At 36.4% G+C, this 18,818-nt stretch overlaps 1 protein-coding gene across 2 annotated transcripts in view; it reads left to right on the top strand.

Annotated features, from left to right (window-relative positions):
* The window catches only part of Cntnap5bl1 (contactin associated protein family member 5B like 1), a 1,004,796-nt gene that overhangs the window by 928,420 nt on the left and 57,558 nt on the right, over positions 1-18,818 (top strand). For both annotated transcript variants that reach the window (NM_001329899.3, XM_063272228.1), the window contains 1 exon segment: positions 12,250-12,380. In NM_001329899.3, the coding sequence (NP_001316828.2) occupies positions 12,250-12,380 (131 nt within the window).

Genomic DNA, 18,818 nt, shown 5'->3' with positions numbered 1-18,818 from the left:
AAGCAAACACCATGGAAGAGTATTGTAAACAATCTTCCAGCACAGTGACCATGGATATATATAAAATAATGGTGGAAGATACTGGAGGTGATAGAAGTGACTTTTATTTTAAAAACCATGGTCATGTATTAACTTTAGCTATACATATTTATTTCCATCTGTCACTGAAATCTCTGGACTCCCTTTTAGCAGAGGGCATTTTCTAGATAAAATGAATGCAAATAAGATGCCTTCTATGTGACAGCTTGTTTTGTGCCTCCCTTATCCAGAGAAACTGGGTGATTGGGATATGTGGGTCTTTTTTGGTTACATTGGAATTCAAGTGTAACTAAGTTAGAATTCACAAAATATGTTTTTGAGTCATACTTTTTTCCCTTAAAACACAACCAAACCTAAACCATTGGACTTTCTATGTCATCTCACCACTCCAGTGATTCATCTTTTTTCTAAAATTTCTTGTCACAGTAGAAAGATGTAAATTTGAGATGATGGTTGGGATTTCTGCTCGTCTGCTGTCTGCCCAGCAAATTGTGTACCCACAGCAGATAACAGTTACTAATGAGACATTTCCAGGCATCCATCTCTTTGTTCAGCTCTGCACATGTTTCTTTTTCAGATCCCTATGGTGTGAGAGTAGCCCTTAAATGTGCTGCAGAATTAGTAGAGATGCAGGCAGAATCATTTTAACAGTGTCAAGAATAATGACACTGAGAAACAGCATGAATTGTGATGATGATGGAAAAGAAGACCGTAATGTATGTGAGGATTGTAGAAATTAAGGCAGTGCAGTATTTATACAGCTCCCTTATTCAATTCCTGAGCATGTAGCTTCAGAGAGTGTAAAAAACAAAATCAAAATGATAAATGCAATACAACTTAACATTTCTTCATTTTATGTTCCATGTATTAAAGTATTTTGGATGGCTTCATTCTGCACAATGAACTATGTATTCATGTTGTATCCATTCCATACTAAGCTATACTAAGGTATTTCTATGAATAAACAGGGCCATCTAGACAATATCTTGAGGTCATGGAATCAGATAAACTGATTATCTGAAGCTGCTACTCTTCTTTCTTGCCTCTCAGAGAAAGCATGCTGATGAATAGGTGTATGAGCTCAAGAATTAAAAGAGAATACTATCCTAAGGAACTTTATAGTGATTCTGTTACTAAAGAAGTATTGGCTATCTTATGGAAGACCATGGTTTTGATCTCATACAGCATATCCAGATTTCAGTTTTATGACCTGGGAAGAAGTAACGTGAAGTTGACCTTGAAGCATGACTTTAGTGCAATTTTAAAATATGTGTGGCTACAAATGTGTTGAAGAAGTCAGTCATCTGTTAGTAGCAGCTTCTTGTTCATGGTTCTTAGACTGCCAAATTTGGTCTTCACCTCTCTCCCAAATTCTAGTCTCACATTTCTCACTAGTCATTGAACTAATAACTTTCTATGCAAAATGTGGTAATTTTACCTCATAAAATATTTTTATTCATTCTTTCACATTGTATTAAATATCTCTATCGACTTTATTATTATGCAACACAAAAGCAACAAAGATGAATAAAAGATCCATAATCTCAGTTCTTCTAGGGGTCACACTGCATTGGAAGAGTCACTTTTTTTGTTTATTATGAAGTTTTAATATGGTATTACAATTCTTCCATCTATATTTTGAAGGGTCACCTATGTCAACTATCAAGGTACTGTCCCAAGGTGTTATGTTCAATTCCTATAGACCATGTTACCTGCATCCTTGGATGTAATGTGAAAAGAAAAGCAATAGGAAGAGGGACTAAAATGTGGGTTATCTCCGGAAGACAATATTTTCAAGTTTTTGGAAGTCATACTTTAATCAAATATATACCCTAGAAGAGAAATAATTTAATAATATGACAAACCTTAACTAAGAAGATGCACAAGGGTTCATCAGGTTTATTATTTTTAATACTATAAAAACCCATTTAAAAATTGTGGAGAGCATGGGTCAAGGCAAAGAAGATTTTCTAGAGTAGAAATATTTCAGCTGATATCTGGTGACTTATATTTGGTCCCTGATTTGGGAAACTTGACTCCAACAAAGAAATCACTTGTATAACATGTCTTCTACAATACAAGTAGGAATGGGAAGAAGCTATAAGAATATCCAGTTGTCATAGACAAAATGACTGATTGCTAAAGAGATGGATCTAAAGAACGGGTTGGTTTCATGTTACCTCTAGCTGTAACATCCTAGACATTAAGTTTGCTTCCTTTGTCTTAAAGCATAGTACCTGAAAACACATCCTTCAAACACAAATGATTTTTTTTTACTTCTCTCACTCTGACTTCTCTGATTTCAAACAGAGTTTACCACTACCATCTACCCCAGATAGGAGAACTGATTTTAAAATTTTCTAAAATGAATCTTAGATCATCACCTGTTATGCAATGTCTTCTACAGGTCTATAAGTGAGAATGCTTTATCTTTCCATGGATCCGTGTTAGAAAGTCATGGATCCTTTGGAAGGCAGGGCCAAGTTTCTTGAGGAATAAGTCCTAACATTTATGCAAGTCCTTCTCCAGCCACTTTACTTTCGTAATGTGAGGTGGTAGAGAAGTGTGTAGCTTTCCCAGACATCATGCTTACTTTACCTTGACAAGCTATAGAATTGTGGAACTTCCCCAGATACTGTGTTTCCATTTTATCTCAACTGAGGTTGTGGATAAGCACCTAAGCATAGCTTTTTCATCGATGATGGGAATAAAAATGTCCTCCTGCTTGCTCAGCAAGCACACTACATAATAAGTCTTTTCTACAGCCCCTTCTTCTTATATTCATAATTTTTTTCTTTTCTGAAATACTTTGTGATTTCTTTGGTTAGACCTGGACCAGCTCCCTTGTACTACTACTTTTCACCACTTTTTAATGACTGCTGTGGTTCTCTACTACTACCTGGTACCTTGCTTTTTTGAGTTGGTTTCTGTAATACTGAGCATGCAGAGGGATGTACACATTGTGTGGAACATGTCAATATAAGGCATGCATAAGCTGAGCCCTTTACAAGACAATGGAGATAAATAGATAATGGAGGGAGTTTCTCAAGAGAGAGAAGTTGTACCTCTCTGCAGCACTCCACTTACCAGTCACTATGGCTCAGGTAACCTCCCAATGTTCTTTCATTATATCAGTGTCTGAGTGTAGAAAAACAGTCTAAGAATATTCAAAACCAAAGACGAGTAACATTACTGGCCAATAGCATAAAGTTTTCACTGTTGTTATGAAAACTATCTATAGTTAAAATAAATTGGATCATAAAGGCTACTATGAAATTCATAATGCTGCAACTACGGAACTTCTTAAAGACTAAGACTAATTGCTGTATTGAGTCCTAATGACTTTTGCCTTCAAATCACATAAACCATATGCAAATAAGAAAAAATATTTTCCTTTTAATTGAAGTAAATTGTATTTTGGTCTCTAAGGAACAAAACACACATCTTTAGAAGCTTAATGGTATCTCTAATTACATAAAGGTTCAAAAATCTCTTGTGAACCCAGTGTCGCATATACATGTGAAGATTGAGCTCAAATCATAGATCTGAAACAAAAAGCTGGATTAGATTTGTTTGCACATGTTCTGGTTTAATTTCTGTTTCAGTGGAAAAAAAACACCCCGAAAAAAAGCAACTTGGGTGACAATGGGTTTTATTTAGGTTATACTTCTCTAAAACACCCTACCATTGCAGAAACCTCACAGAAACAGGTGAGGGAAATGCTATTCACATTCTATGTACAACCAAGAGCAGAGAGAAATAAATGTGTGCAAACCTGCCTGTTACATTGTTTGTTTGTTTTTTCCTCTCCTTTACATATTGTTTAGGATCTCTTGCCTCAGAAACAGTATCATTGAAAGTGGGTCAGGACCTCCCACATCAATCAAAAGAGAGTCTGTCACAGAAATGCCGACAGGCTAAGATGATGTAACCAATTTTTCAATTAAAGTCCTCTGTCCAGAAAATTGATGATGTGTCGGGTCAACAGTTATATCCTAATATCCATCATGACAGAAGTTAAAGAAATTCTTAATTTCATCATTCAGCATATTTTTCTACCATTCAAGAAAGACTCCTCTTCCATAAACCAGAGCATAGGGAAATAGATGCAAAGAGAGTCCTACAGGAAAGCGCCAACTGGTTTGTATTCACTTGCAGTATTGAGACGGTTCTGACAAACACATTTTTAGCTAAAGGTAAATTAGGTTGTGGAATATTTTGTTCTAGCATAAACAGAAGCAGAAGAAAAAGATAATTGCTTCTTATTAAAGTGCTTAGAATTCAGCTGAATAAAGTAAACTGGAACCCATCTACTGGATTCGCTGGAGGCCTTGGTGTCCAATTATTTGCTCTGATGATTTTCAAGGTTGTTTTGAATTATGAATAAATTGAGCTCATGAAAACCATAAGAGCAGAGCTGATGACAAATACTTAAAACAGCCAGGTTTCTGATTCAGAAGAAAGTCTCAAAGGGCTTGAGGGTAGCTGAGTTTTCTCCTACTAATCTGCCCTTCTCCTCATCCAAAATAGAAATGTGTGGAATAAACTTTACATGTACATTTGTACAAAGATACCTATTACTTCTACTGACTACAACTTTGCCAATAGGCTTCAAAAGAATCAATTTTAAAAAAGGAAAATTAAAAAAAAATCTCATTAAATTTCTAAAGAATGTATAACAAGTGCTAAGGGTTGTAGTTGTTAACATTTCCATTTCCAGTTACCAATGCAATATATTGTCAGAATGTTTTCTTCCTCTTATAGCTGAAGGTGTGTGCTGTTTGATAAGTATCTCTGTTTGTTACACACTGTAAAACCACAAGTGTATGGGGTTTACATTTTCAGAATCTATATGTATTTCTGTGTGCTACCTGTATTTTGTACCTGTTCTTTTTCACTTATAAGAATGCTCTACATTCCATGCTGAATCATCATAGTTACAAACGGAAGGGTTTCCTATGTCACTGTATACACAGACTGCATTTAATTCATCCATGCTTCAGTAGAACCCTAATGTTTACCTTTATATATAGAGTATGTATCTCATGCAGAAAAGTAAATGGGATGCATATATCTCTTTGAAAGGCTCATTATTTCCATTAGATGGAATACACACACACACACACGCATACACACACACACACAGAGAGAGAGAGAGAGAGAGAGAGAGAGAGAGAGAGAGAGAGAGAGAGAGAGAAATGTACAGTTCCATTTTGAGATTTTTCAATACATTTATTTATTTATTCATTTACTTGTTTGGTGTGTGTGAGTTTGTGAGTGTGTGTGAAAGAGTGAGTGTGTGTATGTGTGAAATCATGTGAGAGTGTGTATGTGTTCATGTCTATGTGTGGTTTTTCACATGTTATCACATGTGGAAGACAGAGGACTACTTGCATGAATCAGTTCTTCCTTCTTACCCCAAGAGACTTGAAGATCAAACTCAGTTATAACTTGGCAGCAAGTGCCTTTATCCAATGACCCAAATCATTACTTCCAAATCTTAGAAACACATGTATAGAAGCATTCACTTTGTGTGATAGTTTGTATATGCTTAACCCAGGGAATGGCAGTATTAGGAGGTATGACCTTCTTGAAGTAGGTATGTCACTGTTGGCATAGGTTTTAAGACCCTCATCCTCACTGCCTGGAAATCAGTCTTCCACAAGCCTTCAAATCAAGATGTAGAACTTTCAGCTCTGCTTGCACCAGGCATCACTGGATACCGTGATGTTCTTGTCTTGATGACAGTGGTCTGCACCTCTGAACATGTAAGTCAGTCCTAAATAATCGTTGTCCTCATAAGAGTTTTTCTGGTCATGGTACCTCTTCACAGCAGTAGAACATTGACAAAGACACCTTGTTTTCAAAACAGTTATGTACATTGTCATACATATTCTGTAATAGTTTGTCATTCTTCTTTGTCTTGCTAAATCTTGTTACCTCTTGTCACTTTAATAATATTCATATCAATCAGTCAAAGATCATACCTGACTATGGTTTTGACTGACATTTCCCTGATTGAGTACCATTCTCTTTGGATATTGTGTATGTTCTTTGAAATATCCATTCAAGATTTGTCCATTTCATCCAGGTAGTTTTGTATGGCTGTTAAGTAGGAAAATCTTTATTTATTTAGATGTTACTAACCCCTTAGCTAGATAATTTATTGGGAAGTAATTGTCCCCATTCTGTTGGTTCACATATTTATATGTTGTTTGTTTTGTTTGCTATTTAGATATCTTTAAAAATGACACTTGATTCACATGTTATTTGCGTGTGTGTGTGTGTGTGTGTGTGTGTGTGTGTGTGTGTGTGTGTGTGAATGAAGTATGCATTTAAGTGTAAACGTAAGTGCCAAAGCACCCCTGTGGAATGAGAGAACAGCAAGCAATCCAGAGTTAGTTTCCTCCTTCTCTATGGGTTCTGGAGCTTGATCTCATGCCATTAGTCTTGTACATTACTGCCTTTTCTAGCTGACGATCTGGCTGGCACTGAGAGGCTAAGTAGGTTGACACAAGTCTTAATTGCCTTTGGCTATTTTTGCCATTAATTTTGGCTTCATATATTTAAAATATGTTTCCATATTTTGGTATGATTTATTTTATAGTTTCAGATTGTACAGTATGAGTACATTCTAGGTCATCTTTTGAACATTATGTAAAAGCTGTCTTGTTTTGTTCTCTTTTGTGGACCTCATTAGTTTTTTCACAACCTTCTACTGAAGAGGCAGTCCTTGTCCCTATGTACATTAATTGAGATATAAAAGGAATTAGTCTGGGAGGAGTAAGATGGGTCAGTATATGCTCTGAATATATCTAAGAAACTCTCCCCAAATAAACAAACTTATTTTCAAGCATTGTGACTTTTTTGTGTGCTTGTTTTTAACTCTAAGCTCTTTGTTATCTTCCGTAGATCTAGAAGCAAATTCTATGCCATCACCATTCTCTTGGAAATACTATTGGCTTACAATATTATTTTATGTCTAGGATACTTTTGTTCTTCTTACTCAGAATTCTTTTTACTCTTTAGGGGTATTGTGGTGCCATATAAAGTTAGAATTCTGTTTCCTTAAATATTATCATTAGAATTTTGATACATTCTAGTCAGTCTGTATTTTACCTTGGGTAATATGGGCATACTGATAATGAAACCTCTTCCAATACATAAATTTTGTTGGGAATTTAAGAAAAAATAACTTATGGGTATTCTAATTTTATAAGTATATTATTTCATCTAATAATCACTTGTATATGCCACTGTAAACATATGTTCTAGAAATGGTTTTTAGGTTCAGAATGGGTAAATATAGTTTCTCAAGTTAGGTATATTGCTTATTTTTCTTTTCTTTGACAGCAGAATGGCATTACTGTATTCATTGTTTTCAAGACTTCTAAGCAGAGCTTTCCGTTTGTATGTTGTGATCAAATAGGTGGATGGGGGGGGGAAGAATGATGAAATTTAAATTTCAATGTAAGCCTTATGAAATGTGAGAGAAAATCTGTAAAATTACTGATGTTAAATGTTCAGATTTATTTCATAGACTTAAATTTCTTTATATTTGAGTTTTATATAAAATAACAATATTCATGTAATTTTTCTAATTATGGTGTTTGTTTCCTTCTTTGTTTTTTTTTGTAGTGCAAAATATCAAATACAGGGGTCATGTATGTTTTAAGCCCACTGCTCATTCAATGATAGTAATCACATTACCCTGAAAAGTTTTGATGACTTAATAACAAAGTATGACATAATATTTAAGACACACAATGAAACCAAATTGAGTAACCAATGATATTTCAATTATAGTGGTAATAATATCTAATTAATTTTGATTTTCTTCATGCCAGTTTAACATGTTTACCAAATTCAGAGTGACATTATTTAGAAATAGAATATTAAGTGATATACTTAGTTAATATGAAATCCTATTGGAACATGCTGAGAGATAAATATACTGAATAGAGTCATTTAAGGCAAAGAAGACAGGCTTGCAGAGGCACAGAAGCATCCTTGATAGGTCCAATAGCCATGTAAGCTGATGTTAAAAACTTTACTGTGAGTGATGCTGACTCATGAAAAGAAACAAGGAACACACACACTCACACAGACACACACACCATGTTCTTTCTTTTGAAAACTTCAAAAAGGAGCATATTAATAATCTAACTTCAATATTTTAGTCTCCAGAATAACCCTGTCACCATTTACCCTAGGGATTTGTAAAGGAGACCTATGGAGCTACAAGATTATATGAGATTTTCAGTTTATAGAGGCATTCAGGTATGGTCATACCCTGTGATTTTCAACATTAGCCAAACACTGGGCAAAGGAAAACCAACCAAGAGGTAGGAGAAGGATTCAACAGTCAGTTGAGAATAAAACTAGAGCCAGAAATAGTATTCAAATAATTTATCATGAAAGCGAAGAATGATTCGAGCCACTGACATAATTTAGATATAGATTGTGGATGAGTAATTGGATTTCTAATTGTTCTTTATGATATTAGCATTAGTTTTGGGTGAATGCTTAAATAAATATGATAGGATTATGATTGAGAGTAATGAGGACACAACAATTAAAGACAGGAACCAAGAGTAGAGCCTATGGATTTCGAGTGTACATCAGGAAAGAGTAAAAAAAAATATAGCAAATACTGAAATATAGAAAATTAAGGACATTTCTTTTAAGATGAGAAAATAGTAATTAGAACAAGGTCATATATGTGATGAAACAAACATAGATTGCAAAGGAGGGAGGAATGGTGGTTCCTCATGTAGTGTATTTAACTAGACATGAAGGATAAGAAGAAATATGTAAGTTGGCATTAGATATTAACATAAGTAGTTTGCTTGTCGTGACTTACAAAGGAGTAGGAAAGATGTGTAAAGCATTTGCTACACAATTTTGAGAATCTGGGTTTGAAGCCCCAAATACTATAGAAAACCTGACACAATTGCATGTCTAAAATTTCAGCATTCTTAATGTGAGCAGGGTGCATAGGAGGCTGAGACTAGAGAATATCCACAACTCATAAACCAGCTAACCAACCATGAGCCATGAGAATTTATCTCAATAAAGGTGGAAAACTAATCTAGGACACATAACACTGTCTTGTGACTACACAAATCTGCACCTATAGTACACATACACAACACACACACACACACAACACACACACCCACCCACACACACACACACACACCACATCTTGACTTCTAGGGAGTTTACAACTTACAGGTAATACATCATGCTGTATGTTAGGATATAGGTGATAACAAGTAAAAATAAGTTTCTGATCTTGAAGAATCCAGATCGTTTACTGAAAGATATGATATCATGTTGAATTCTGCAAGATGAGTAAAAAGAGTCCTACTGTGAAAACTCCCATAGAAGGCACTTCAGCAGGGGAGGAGGTCACTTGGACTGCTTCATTCCAAAGGAAGCGTATGGTATTTAGAAGCAGCTAAATTTAGTTTGTATTCCACTTGACTCTAAAATTAAGTAAATAGACTAAGAAGTTCTTCAATTCCCAACTCATTTTTTTCTAGATGAACACAAATGACAAAAACAACTGTAAGGAAAGAGGTTTAATAAGGCAAGTGATGCACTTCTATCCAGTTCGGTGAGATCATTTTTTTAGGATGTGAATGTGGTTCCCTTGAAGAAGCATCCTCATCACTAAGTTTCATTCTACAATTTTTTTCTGTCATATAAATTTGGCATTATCATTTTTGCTTAAAGACTTTTATCATATTATTTATCATATTCATATGCTTATTGTGTGTTTTTATATGAAAGTACATTGTAACATGCCATGTGAGTGGAGGACAAAAAACCAACTTTTGTCACAGTTCTCTTCTTCTGTTTGAGAACCAGGGATGGAATCAAAATAATCAAACACATTTACCTTTTCAGATGTCTCACCAGACCCACCTATTATTTTTAAGTAGTAATGGATAATCGCACACAAATACAAACAGATCTGGAGAGAGAGAGAAGCAGAGAGAGAGAGAGAGACAGAGACAGAGACAGAGACAGAGACAGAGACAGACAGAGAGAAAGACAGAGACAGAGACAGACAGAGAGATAGAAAGAGAAGAGAGAGATACAGAGAGTGAGAGAGAAAGAGAGAGACAGAGAGAGACAAAGAGAGAGGAGAGACAGAGAAAAAGAAAGATACAGGCAGAGAAATAGAGACAGGAATAAAGATGAAGTTTTATCTCAAAGTTATAAAAATTAAGGGCTAAGAAAGATATAATTTGTGTGCTTCAACATTAAAAGGGCCCACTAAAATTTCATGGGGTATTTGTGGAGACAATACTGCATACTATTACAAATGTTTGTTTATTTCAGGAATACATTTGAAAAAGAGGATAAAACTACACATTTAAAAATACTTTCATTTTTAATTTTTGTATTGTAAACAGCAAATTTTTGCCCTTAGACATGTAGAGAAGGTGTCCACAGAATGCACCATACTGCTAATGTGCAATGGAGAGAAAAGTGAGACCACAAGTGAGATAAATGCAGAATGATCCATTGTCCTCAATGCACTCCTGACCTGGCAGTTTGCCTATTCTTTAGTTTGTTATGTTCGTCATGCATTCCCTGTGATAGTCTGCTACCTCTGTGACTATAATCCTAAAGTGTTTAATATTTTGTGGTTTTGAGGGAGGAGAATGGGGTAAAGAACCATAGAGAAGAGACAGTAAATATTTTCTTTCACAGAAGGACACAGAAAAAGGAAGGGGGGTTTCAAGCACTAGAAAATGAGTAAGAACATCAATCTTGAATGAATACCTTTTATTTATTTTCTTATGCTTGTTAGTGATAGGAAAAATTAGTGAGCAGAAGGAGGTCAAATAAAAGAGAAAATGTAAAGGACTGGATCATGCTTCTTGGTCAAAGTTTTGTAAATATACTTTTCTCTTTAATGTCCCTCATAATATGACACTGTACTATGTTCACAACATTTTTTGCTCCCTTGCGTACTCAGTGAGAGAGAGTTTCTGATCTCTTGAGGAGAGTACAACTGTACAATGCATCTAATCACAGAGAATGAGCAAAGCATCGTGTATTATGAACTTGGGCCACTCTGCTCAACTATCTGAGGCAGCCACATTAGAAAGATGAAATGAATACATGCTCAGGATTAAGAACCCAGTGAATGTTTGCTTTCTATATCACATTTCATATACAGTAGCTATCAAATTAAAAGGCAATATTCAGACTGCTGTAGCCCTTTTGCTTTTTCTGTATTGTCTTCCTAGATCACTCAATCCTCTTCCTCATTTTCATATACTAAAAGGCAAGGAAGGAAAGTCCTTCATATGCCTTTCCAGACTCTTCTAAACACCCTTTAGTTTCCATTTTTATATAAGTTGGCTCTGAGGTTGGGTTTCAGTGGACTGGTCTCATGTCTTGGTAGATAGTTAACAGTGTCTTGGAAAATACTCTCCTAATAAAATTTGAATTTCCTAAGGAGTTAGGAAGCTTTAGACTTTTTTACCTTATCTTAACTACACAACACTAAAACTAGAGATACTACGTTAAATCTCAATTAAGTGATGTAATTTCAATACAGTGATTTCATTTCAGTAAGTAAAAACAGAGAAGTCTCCTCTCTCTTAAGTTCAGAAGAAGGAAGGTGATTGCTGTAGAATCATGTCAGGAGAGTAGCCATCATATATATGTTCATGTTCTCACATTCTAATTAAAAAATAGGTCTGTTGGTGTGCTTGTTGAATTGGATCTCTTATTTCCACTCTCCTCCCCTGCCCTCTTTCCCTTCTCTTCCTTCCTGTCCCTGCTATCTACCCTTTCTCCCTTGCTTTTTTTCTAGCAGGGTTTCAGTGGCTAGGCAAACTGGCTTGAAAACCCTGACATTCCTGCTTCAACCTGCAAAGTGTTAAAACCACAAGACTATTGTACTAATCTTAAACTAGCTTATTAATTTAAAGTGGCATATTCAGAAACAACAATAACATCAACAAAAACAACACAGAAACACATGAATATGAATATTAGTTATTTTATATATTCAGAAGGTTATATTACAGCTTTAATGAATAGATGGATATTTTAAAAGTTAATGCCATGTTATTGAGACCCAGAAAACAAAATAACCAATTTATGAAAAATTTGATCACAATTTTTCTCGTTGTGCTTCGTAATCTTAATTCTAATTCCTCCCTCTGTTTTTCTTTCAAGGAAGTTTACAGATTCACTATCAACTAAGCAAGGTAGAAAGTCATGTGTTCACCGTCGGCTCAGAGAATCTTGCCAATAGAAGAGTGCACGAGGTGAATATGAACCGAAATGGGCAAGAACTTTCCATTCAGGTACCTAACTTTGCACTTTTCACACAGCTTGCATGCCAAGGCTTCTGAATCAAACATGTCTGAACTACATCAAAATGCATACTGCCATGTTCCTCCTTCTCTCTGGCATTGTGATCACCTGGGAAAGAGCTAGAAATGCAAATTGTTGAATCCCCCACTAGTGCTATCCTATCATAAATCATTGGAGAGGAGGAAGCAATAGACATTCTATTTGTGCTTAAGTTTATTCAGCTCTCAACCAGATTAAATAAAGAACAAGAATGGATGATTGCAAAGAAGAAAGTACAGAAGACTGTATCAAGGGCTAAAGGGAAACTGGGCACAGATTACTGGTGGGTACAGTGGAGAACACAGGTGATACAGAAGCCCTTGTGAAGGCACAAGGCTCCTCTATATATTAGTCACTTCCTAGCATAAATAAAAAAATTTTCTGAGTAGAAAAGACAGATTTTTGAAGGGTTTGTGTATAAAAAGGCAGGAATGAGTGTAGTAGACTTCTGTAAAATATTAGTGATTGTATAAAACCTCAACAGCAGAGCAGGGCAGATTTTCATAAAGTGTAGCCAAACTTGAGACAACATTTTTTGATTATAATTGAGAATGTTAGCAAGCTTACGAATCACTATTTTGCTTATGTAAGTTTAATGCATTCATCTTGAATCCTCCAAATTTATAACATCAAATGCTCTCCACTTTCTTTGTCACCACCCGATGCAATGACCTTTTTCTCGGAAGCTGACATTGCTCTTTTAATCTGTGAATTTTGTATCCTTTAGAAGAGGCTTTACACATTCTAACTAGCCTATCTCCTCTTACCTGGACCTGAAAGCTTGTGCATGCTCTCTCCCATGAATGAGGTAAATAGGCAAGCTTTCTAAGGCCTTCCATCCTACCTGTGAGTTAGTTCTCTTGGTCTTCTCACAAGCACATCTTCAACTTCCTTCTGTCTTCTAGACCTATGAGCATCTTTCCAGTTCCACAAAACAGTTGTCTGAAGCACAAAACAAGTATTTCTTATTTACATTTTGAGTGCAATTCCCTTTCCCGGTTTCTGGGCCAACATCCCCCCAAGACCTCCCCCTCCTCTTCTTTATGGGTGTTCCCCTCCCCGTCTTCCCCCATTGCCTCCCTCCCCCCAACAATCTCTTTCACTGGGGGCTCAGTCATAGCAGGACCAAGAGCTTCCCCTTCCACTGGTGATCCCACCAGGATATTCATTGCTACCTATGAGGTCAGAGTCCAGGGTCAGTCCATGTATAGTCTTTAGGTAGTGGCCCAGTCCCTGGAAGCTCTGGTTGCTTGGCACTGTGGTTCATATGGGGTCTCGAGCCCCTTGGAGCTCTTCCAGTTCCCTCTCTGATTCCCTCAATGGGGGTCCTGCTCTCAGTTCAGTGGTCTGCTGCTGGCATTCACCTCTGCACTTGCCCCATTCTGGCTGTGTTTCTCAGGAGAGATCTACATCCGGCTCCTGTCGGCCTGTACTTCTTTGCTTCATCCATCTTGTCTAATTGGGTGGCTGTATATGTATGGGCCACATGTCAGGCAGGCTCTGAATGGGTGTTCCTTCTGTGTCTGTTTTAATCTTTGCCTCTCTATTCCCTGCCAAGGGTATTCTTGTTCCCCTTTTAAAGAAGGAGTGAAGCATTCACATTTTGATCATCCGTCTTGAGTTTCATGTGCCCTTATTTTTATTGAAGACTGGCTTTAGCTGGTGGTGGTCTGATAGAGCACATGGGATTATTTCTATTTTTGGGTATCTGATGAGTCCTGTTTTGGGTCTGATTATATGGTCAATTTTGGAGAAAGTACCATGAGGTGGTAAAAAGAAGGTATATCCTTTTGTTTTAGGATAGAATGTTCTATAAATATCTGTTAAGTCCATTTGGTTCATATCTTCTGTTAGCCTGTCTATGTCTCTGGTTCTTTTCTTTTTCTATCCTCTGCCCTTTGATTATATTGGGGTGTTAAAATCTCCTACTATTATTGTGTGAGGTGCAATGTGTGCTTGGAGCTATAGTAAGGTTTCTTTTATGTATGTAGGTGCCCTTGTATTTGGAGAATAGATATTTAGAATTGAGAGTTCAACTTGCTGGATTTTTTCTTTGACGAATATGAAGTGTACTTCCTTATCTTTTTTGATGACTTTTGTTTGAAATCGATTTTATTCGATATTAGAATGGCTACTCCAGCTTGCTTCTTCAGGCCATTTGATTTGAAAGTTCTTTTCCAGCCTTTTACTCTAAGGTAGTGTCTGTCTTTGTCTCTGAGGTATGTTTCCTATAGACAGCAAAATGCTGGGTCCTCATTATGTATCCAGTTTGTTAATCTGTGTCTTTTTCTTGAGTCCATTGACGTTGATGGATATTAAGGAATAGTGATTGTTGCTTCCAGTTATCTTCGTATTTGGAGGTGAGATTATGTTTTTGTATTTGTCTTATCTTTGTTTTGTTGCAAAATGATTAATTTCTTCCTTTTTCTAGAGTGTATCTTGTCTCCTTTTTTTGGGCTTTACCATTTTTTATCCTTTGTAGGACTGGATTTGTAGAACGATATTGTGTAAATTTGGTTTTGTCATAGAATGTCTTGGTTTCTCTATCTACGTTAATTGAGAGTTTTGCTGGATACAGTAACCTGGGCTAGCATTTGTGTTCTCTTAGGGTCTGTATGACATCTTTCCATGATCTTCTGGCTTTTATTTTCTGTGGTGAAAAATCTGATGTAATACTGATAGGTCTGCCTTTATATGTTATTTGTCCTTTTTCCCTTACTGCTTTTAAAATTCTCTCTTTGCTTTGTGCATTTGGTGTTTTGACTATTATGCAGTTGGAGGAGTTTCTTTTCTCACCCAATTTATTTGGAGTTCTGTAGGCTTCTTGTATGTTTATGGGCAGCTCTTTCATTATTTTAGGGAAGTTTTCTTCTATGATTTTGTTGAATATATTTACTGGAACTTTGAGTTGGGAGTCCTCACTCTCTTCTATACCTATTATCCTTAGGTTTGATCTTCTAATTGTGTCCTGAATTTCCTGTATGTTTTGGGCCAGTAGTTTTTTTCTGTTTTACATTACCTTTGAAAGTTTTGTCAATGATTTCTATGAAATCTTCTGCTCCTGAGATTCTCTCTTCTATCTCTTGTATTCTGTTGGTGATGCTTGTATCTATGGCTACTTGTCTCTTCCTTTGGTTTTCTATATCCAGGGTTGTCTCCTTTTTGTGCTTTCTTTATTGTTCCTATTTTCATTTTCAATTTCTTTACCTGTTTGATTGTGTTTTCCTATAATTCTTTCAGGGTTTTTTGTGTTTCCTGTCTAAGGGCGTCTACTTGCTTACTTGTGTTTTCCTGTATCTCTCTAAGGGAGTTCTTTATGCCTTTCTTAAAGTCCTCCATCATCATGATCAAATGCAATTTTAAATCTAGATCTTTCTTTTCTGGTGTGCTGGTTATTCAATGTTTGCTTTGGTGTGAAAATTGGGCTATGACGATGCCATGTAGTCTTGGTTTCTGGTGCTGGGTTCCTGCACTTGCATTCGCCATCTGGTTCTTTCTGGTTACCTTGTTCTGCTCTTTCTGGCAGTTGGTTGGCCATCCTATAGGCCTGTGTGTCAGGAGTGCTTTAGCCCTGTTTTCTTCTTTTCTTTCAGCCAGATATGGGAACAGAGTGTTCTGCTTTCAGGTCTGTAGTTGTTTCTATCAACTGGTTTTTAGCTGTTCCTGTGGTCGTGTGTCCTGATTCCACCAGGCAGGTTACTTGGAGCAGAAAAATTGGTCTTGCCCTCGCTCCTCGGTGCTTGGCTTCAGCTCTCAATGAGGGCAGCTACCAGGAGGTACTGCTCCTACTTCTGGGTTCCTGTGAGCAGGGCACCCTGAAGGTTCTAAGTGTTTTCCTTTAGAGTCAGAAAAATTTGGGCAGACAGTAGTTTCCTCTGGTTTCCCAGATTGTGTCTGCCCCTCTGAAGGTCTAGCTCTCCCTCCCATGGATTTTGCGTGCAGGGAGATGTTTGATCAGATCCCTTCAGATCCAGACTGGACCCCAGGGCTCCTGCAGCTTGAATCCAGAAAGCTCTTAATGTCCTGCAACTCATTCCATTGACTTTTCTCATACAATGTCCATTATCTTTTTGTCTCATTATTTTGTCTTAGTAACTCATGCTGTCTGACATGCAATATAATTAACTTACATTTTTGTCATGGAATCCTCACCCAGAATGTAAGTTTGATGAAAACAGTTATTTGTTTTTTTGTTCAATATGACAGGGATTCATCTTTACCAAACAGTCTCTAGAGACAGATCTTCAGTAAACATTTATGCACTAAGTGAATGGTTTCAGAAAACAATGTGCTGAAGATTGATAGGACATTGTGGATGAGGTTCTAGTTTCATTTTCATGGTGATGAGCAATATACTGAAAATAAATCAACTTACATGTGAAGGTGTTTACTTTAGCTAATACTTTCAGCTTATAGTCTAACATAAGAGTGAAATTGAGGGAGAGTGAGACATAAAACATCTAGTCCTAACAACATTCAAGAACAAAGAGAAATGAAGGCATCTGAAGTCAGTTGTTTGCTTGCACAGTTTTATTTCTCTAGAGTTCAGGACTCTCTACCTAATGAATGGTGACACTCACAGTATCACCATTGATTCAGGGTCTTCTCATATCAATTAACTTAAGAAATCCCTCACAAACATGCCCAGTAACTGATCCCATGGAAGCAATGTTTCATCGAGTCTCTCTTCCATGTAATTCTAGGTTGTGTGAAGTTCATTCTTAAGACAAAATAAATTTAAGAAAGACTTACGGACTTAAAGTTGGATACTTCATGGTAAAGCCTCACTTTTTGAACTCACTGTGATCATGGAATAAAAAAATGTATTTAAATTTGCATGAAATAAGGAAAAACTCAGAAACTTTGAAACTTGCCTCAAGGAGAGCCATGGAGAGCGGAAATCCTTTTGATGTGACATATGAGAGAAAATTAGAATGACGATTAGTTGTTACAATTAGATGGAAGTTCACAAGTAATTATTTGATATACAAAACAGACAATTCCCATAATGTCAGAAATTACCTTACTTTTACTTTATTCCTTATATAAGCAGGAAAATACCTTTAAATATGGGTGAGGTAGGGTGGTTATTGCAGCTGCTTAAATGATGAATATTAGAAAATGTAATTATAACTTCTTGTTTCCGGAATGTTTATTGGTAACATGTGGAATCCAGAGGACAACCACAAGTCTAAGAGCTATCCTCTTTTTTCTTTTTTTTCCTCTTTTTCTTTTTTCCCTTTTTTCTTTCCTTCTCTTTCTTTCTTTCTTTCTTTCTTTTTTACACAGGATACTTGTAGGTTTGTAAATCAGAAAGAAGAGGCTGGGTTGGCCCTCTAGTGGGCTCAAGAGATCTCCCTAACTCTTTCCTCCAAATACTGGGATTACCAACAAATTCCATGACACTTGACACTTTACCTGGGTTCTGGGGCCAAATTCAGCTCCCTGTCGTCCTGTGGCAAACACTTCACCAAATGAAGTCATTGTTCATGACCTTGTTTGTTAATAATTTTACAGAAGCGCTGATGGGAAAATAGGACATGTTCTGCTGAGCATTTAACAAATGATATTTTGATACCTTTATATTTTCTGACCTCATCATTAGTAAGACAGAATACAGAGAGAAGAGTAAGATATCCTTTCTCTGTCTATGTAATATCCATAAATTAATTTATAGTCAATAATAAGCATGCACTTGCTATTTGCAATATACTGAAAAAGGCAGAAAATTCAGAACAGAGACCTAATGCTTTTATCAAGTCTGTTGGCCAAGGAAGATAGCATGCTTGTCTTTCTGACTATCCTACCCCATCCCAAGCCCCAATCCTGTGTGTGTGTGTGTGTGTGTGTGTGTGTGTGTGTGTGTGTTATCTTTCATCCTGAAAATGTTATTTGATGCAAGAAGCAGGCACTACACACACACACACACACACACACACACACACACACACACACACACGCGTGTAACATTGGTCAGCCTCCATGCAAGATTTTGGGAATGCTATATACATATCAGAAAGGAAAAACAGGTGATTGTTACACTCAGCTATGAAGAAAGATCCTCAGCACTCCTGGATTTCCCATTCTCTGCTATTTGGTTTATAGCATTGGCTTTTTGAAACACAGGAAAATAAACCTAGCTAATTGGAGACATAGACAGAGATCTTGAGTCCTGAAAGAGCATGGACATGCACAGATATTTAGCTATTAGTATATGACTTGACTAATTTATTCTCCATTGTGACTTCTCTTCCTCTGATACTATGTTGATCTATTTTATAACACTGTGAGGTAAAAACGTCTAATGTAAGCATTTGTGTCCTGTATCATACATTATTTACTAAATAAGAAGTATTGCAGTCTAATTTAAAAAGTAGATCAAGGATATT

Source organism: Rattus norvegicus, chromosome 13, assembly GCF_036323735.1.
Source record: "Rattus norvegicus strain BN/NHsdMcwi chromosome 13, GRCr8, whole genome shotgun sequence".
NCBI classification, from domain to species: Eukaryota; Metazoa; Chordata; class Mammalia; order Rodentia; family Muridae; genus Rattus; species Rattus norvegicus.
This window is presented reverse-complemented; position numbering and strand designations above follow the sequence as displayed.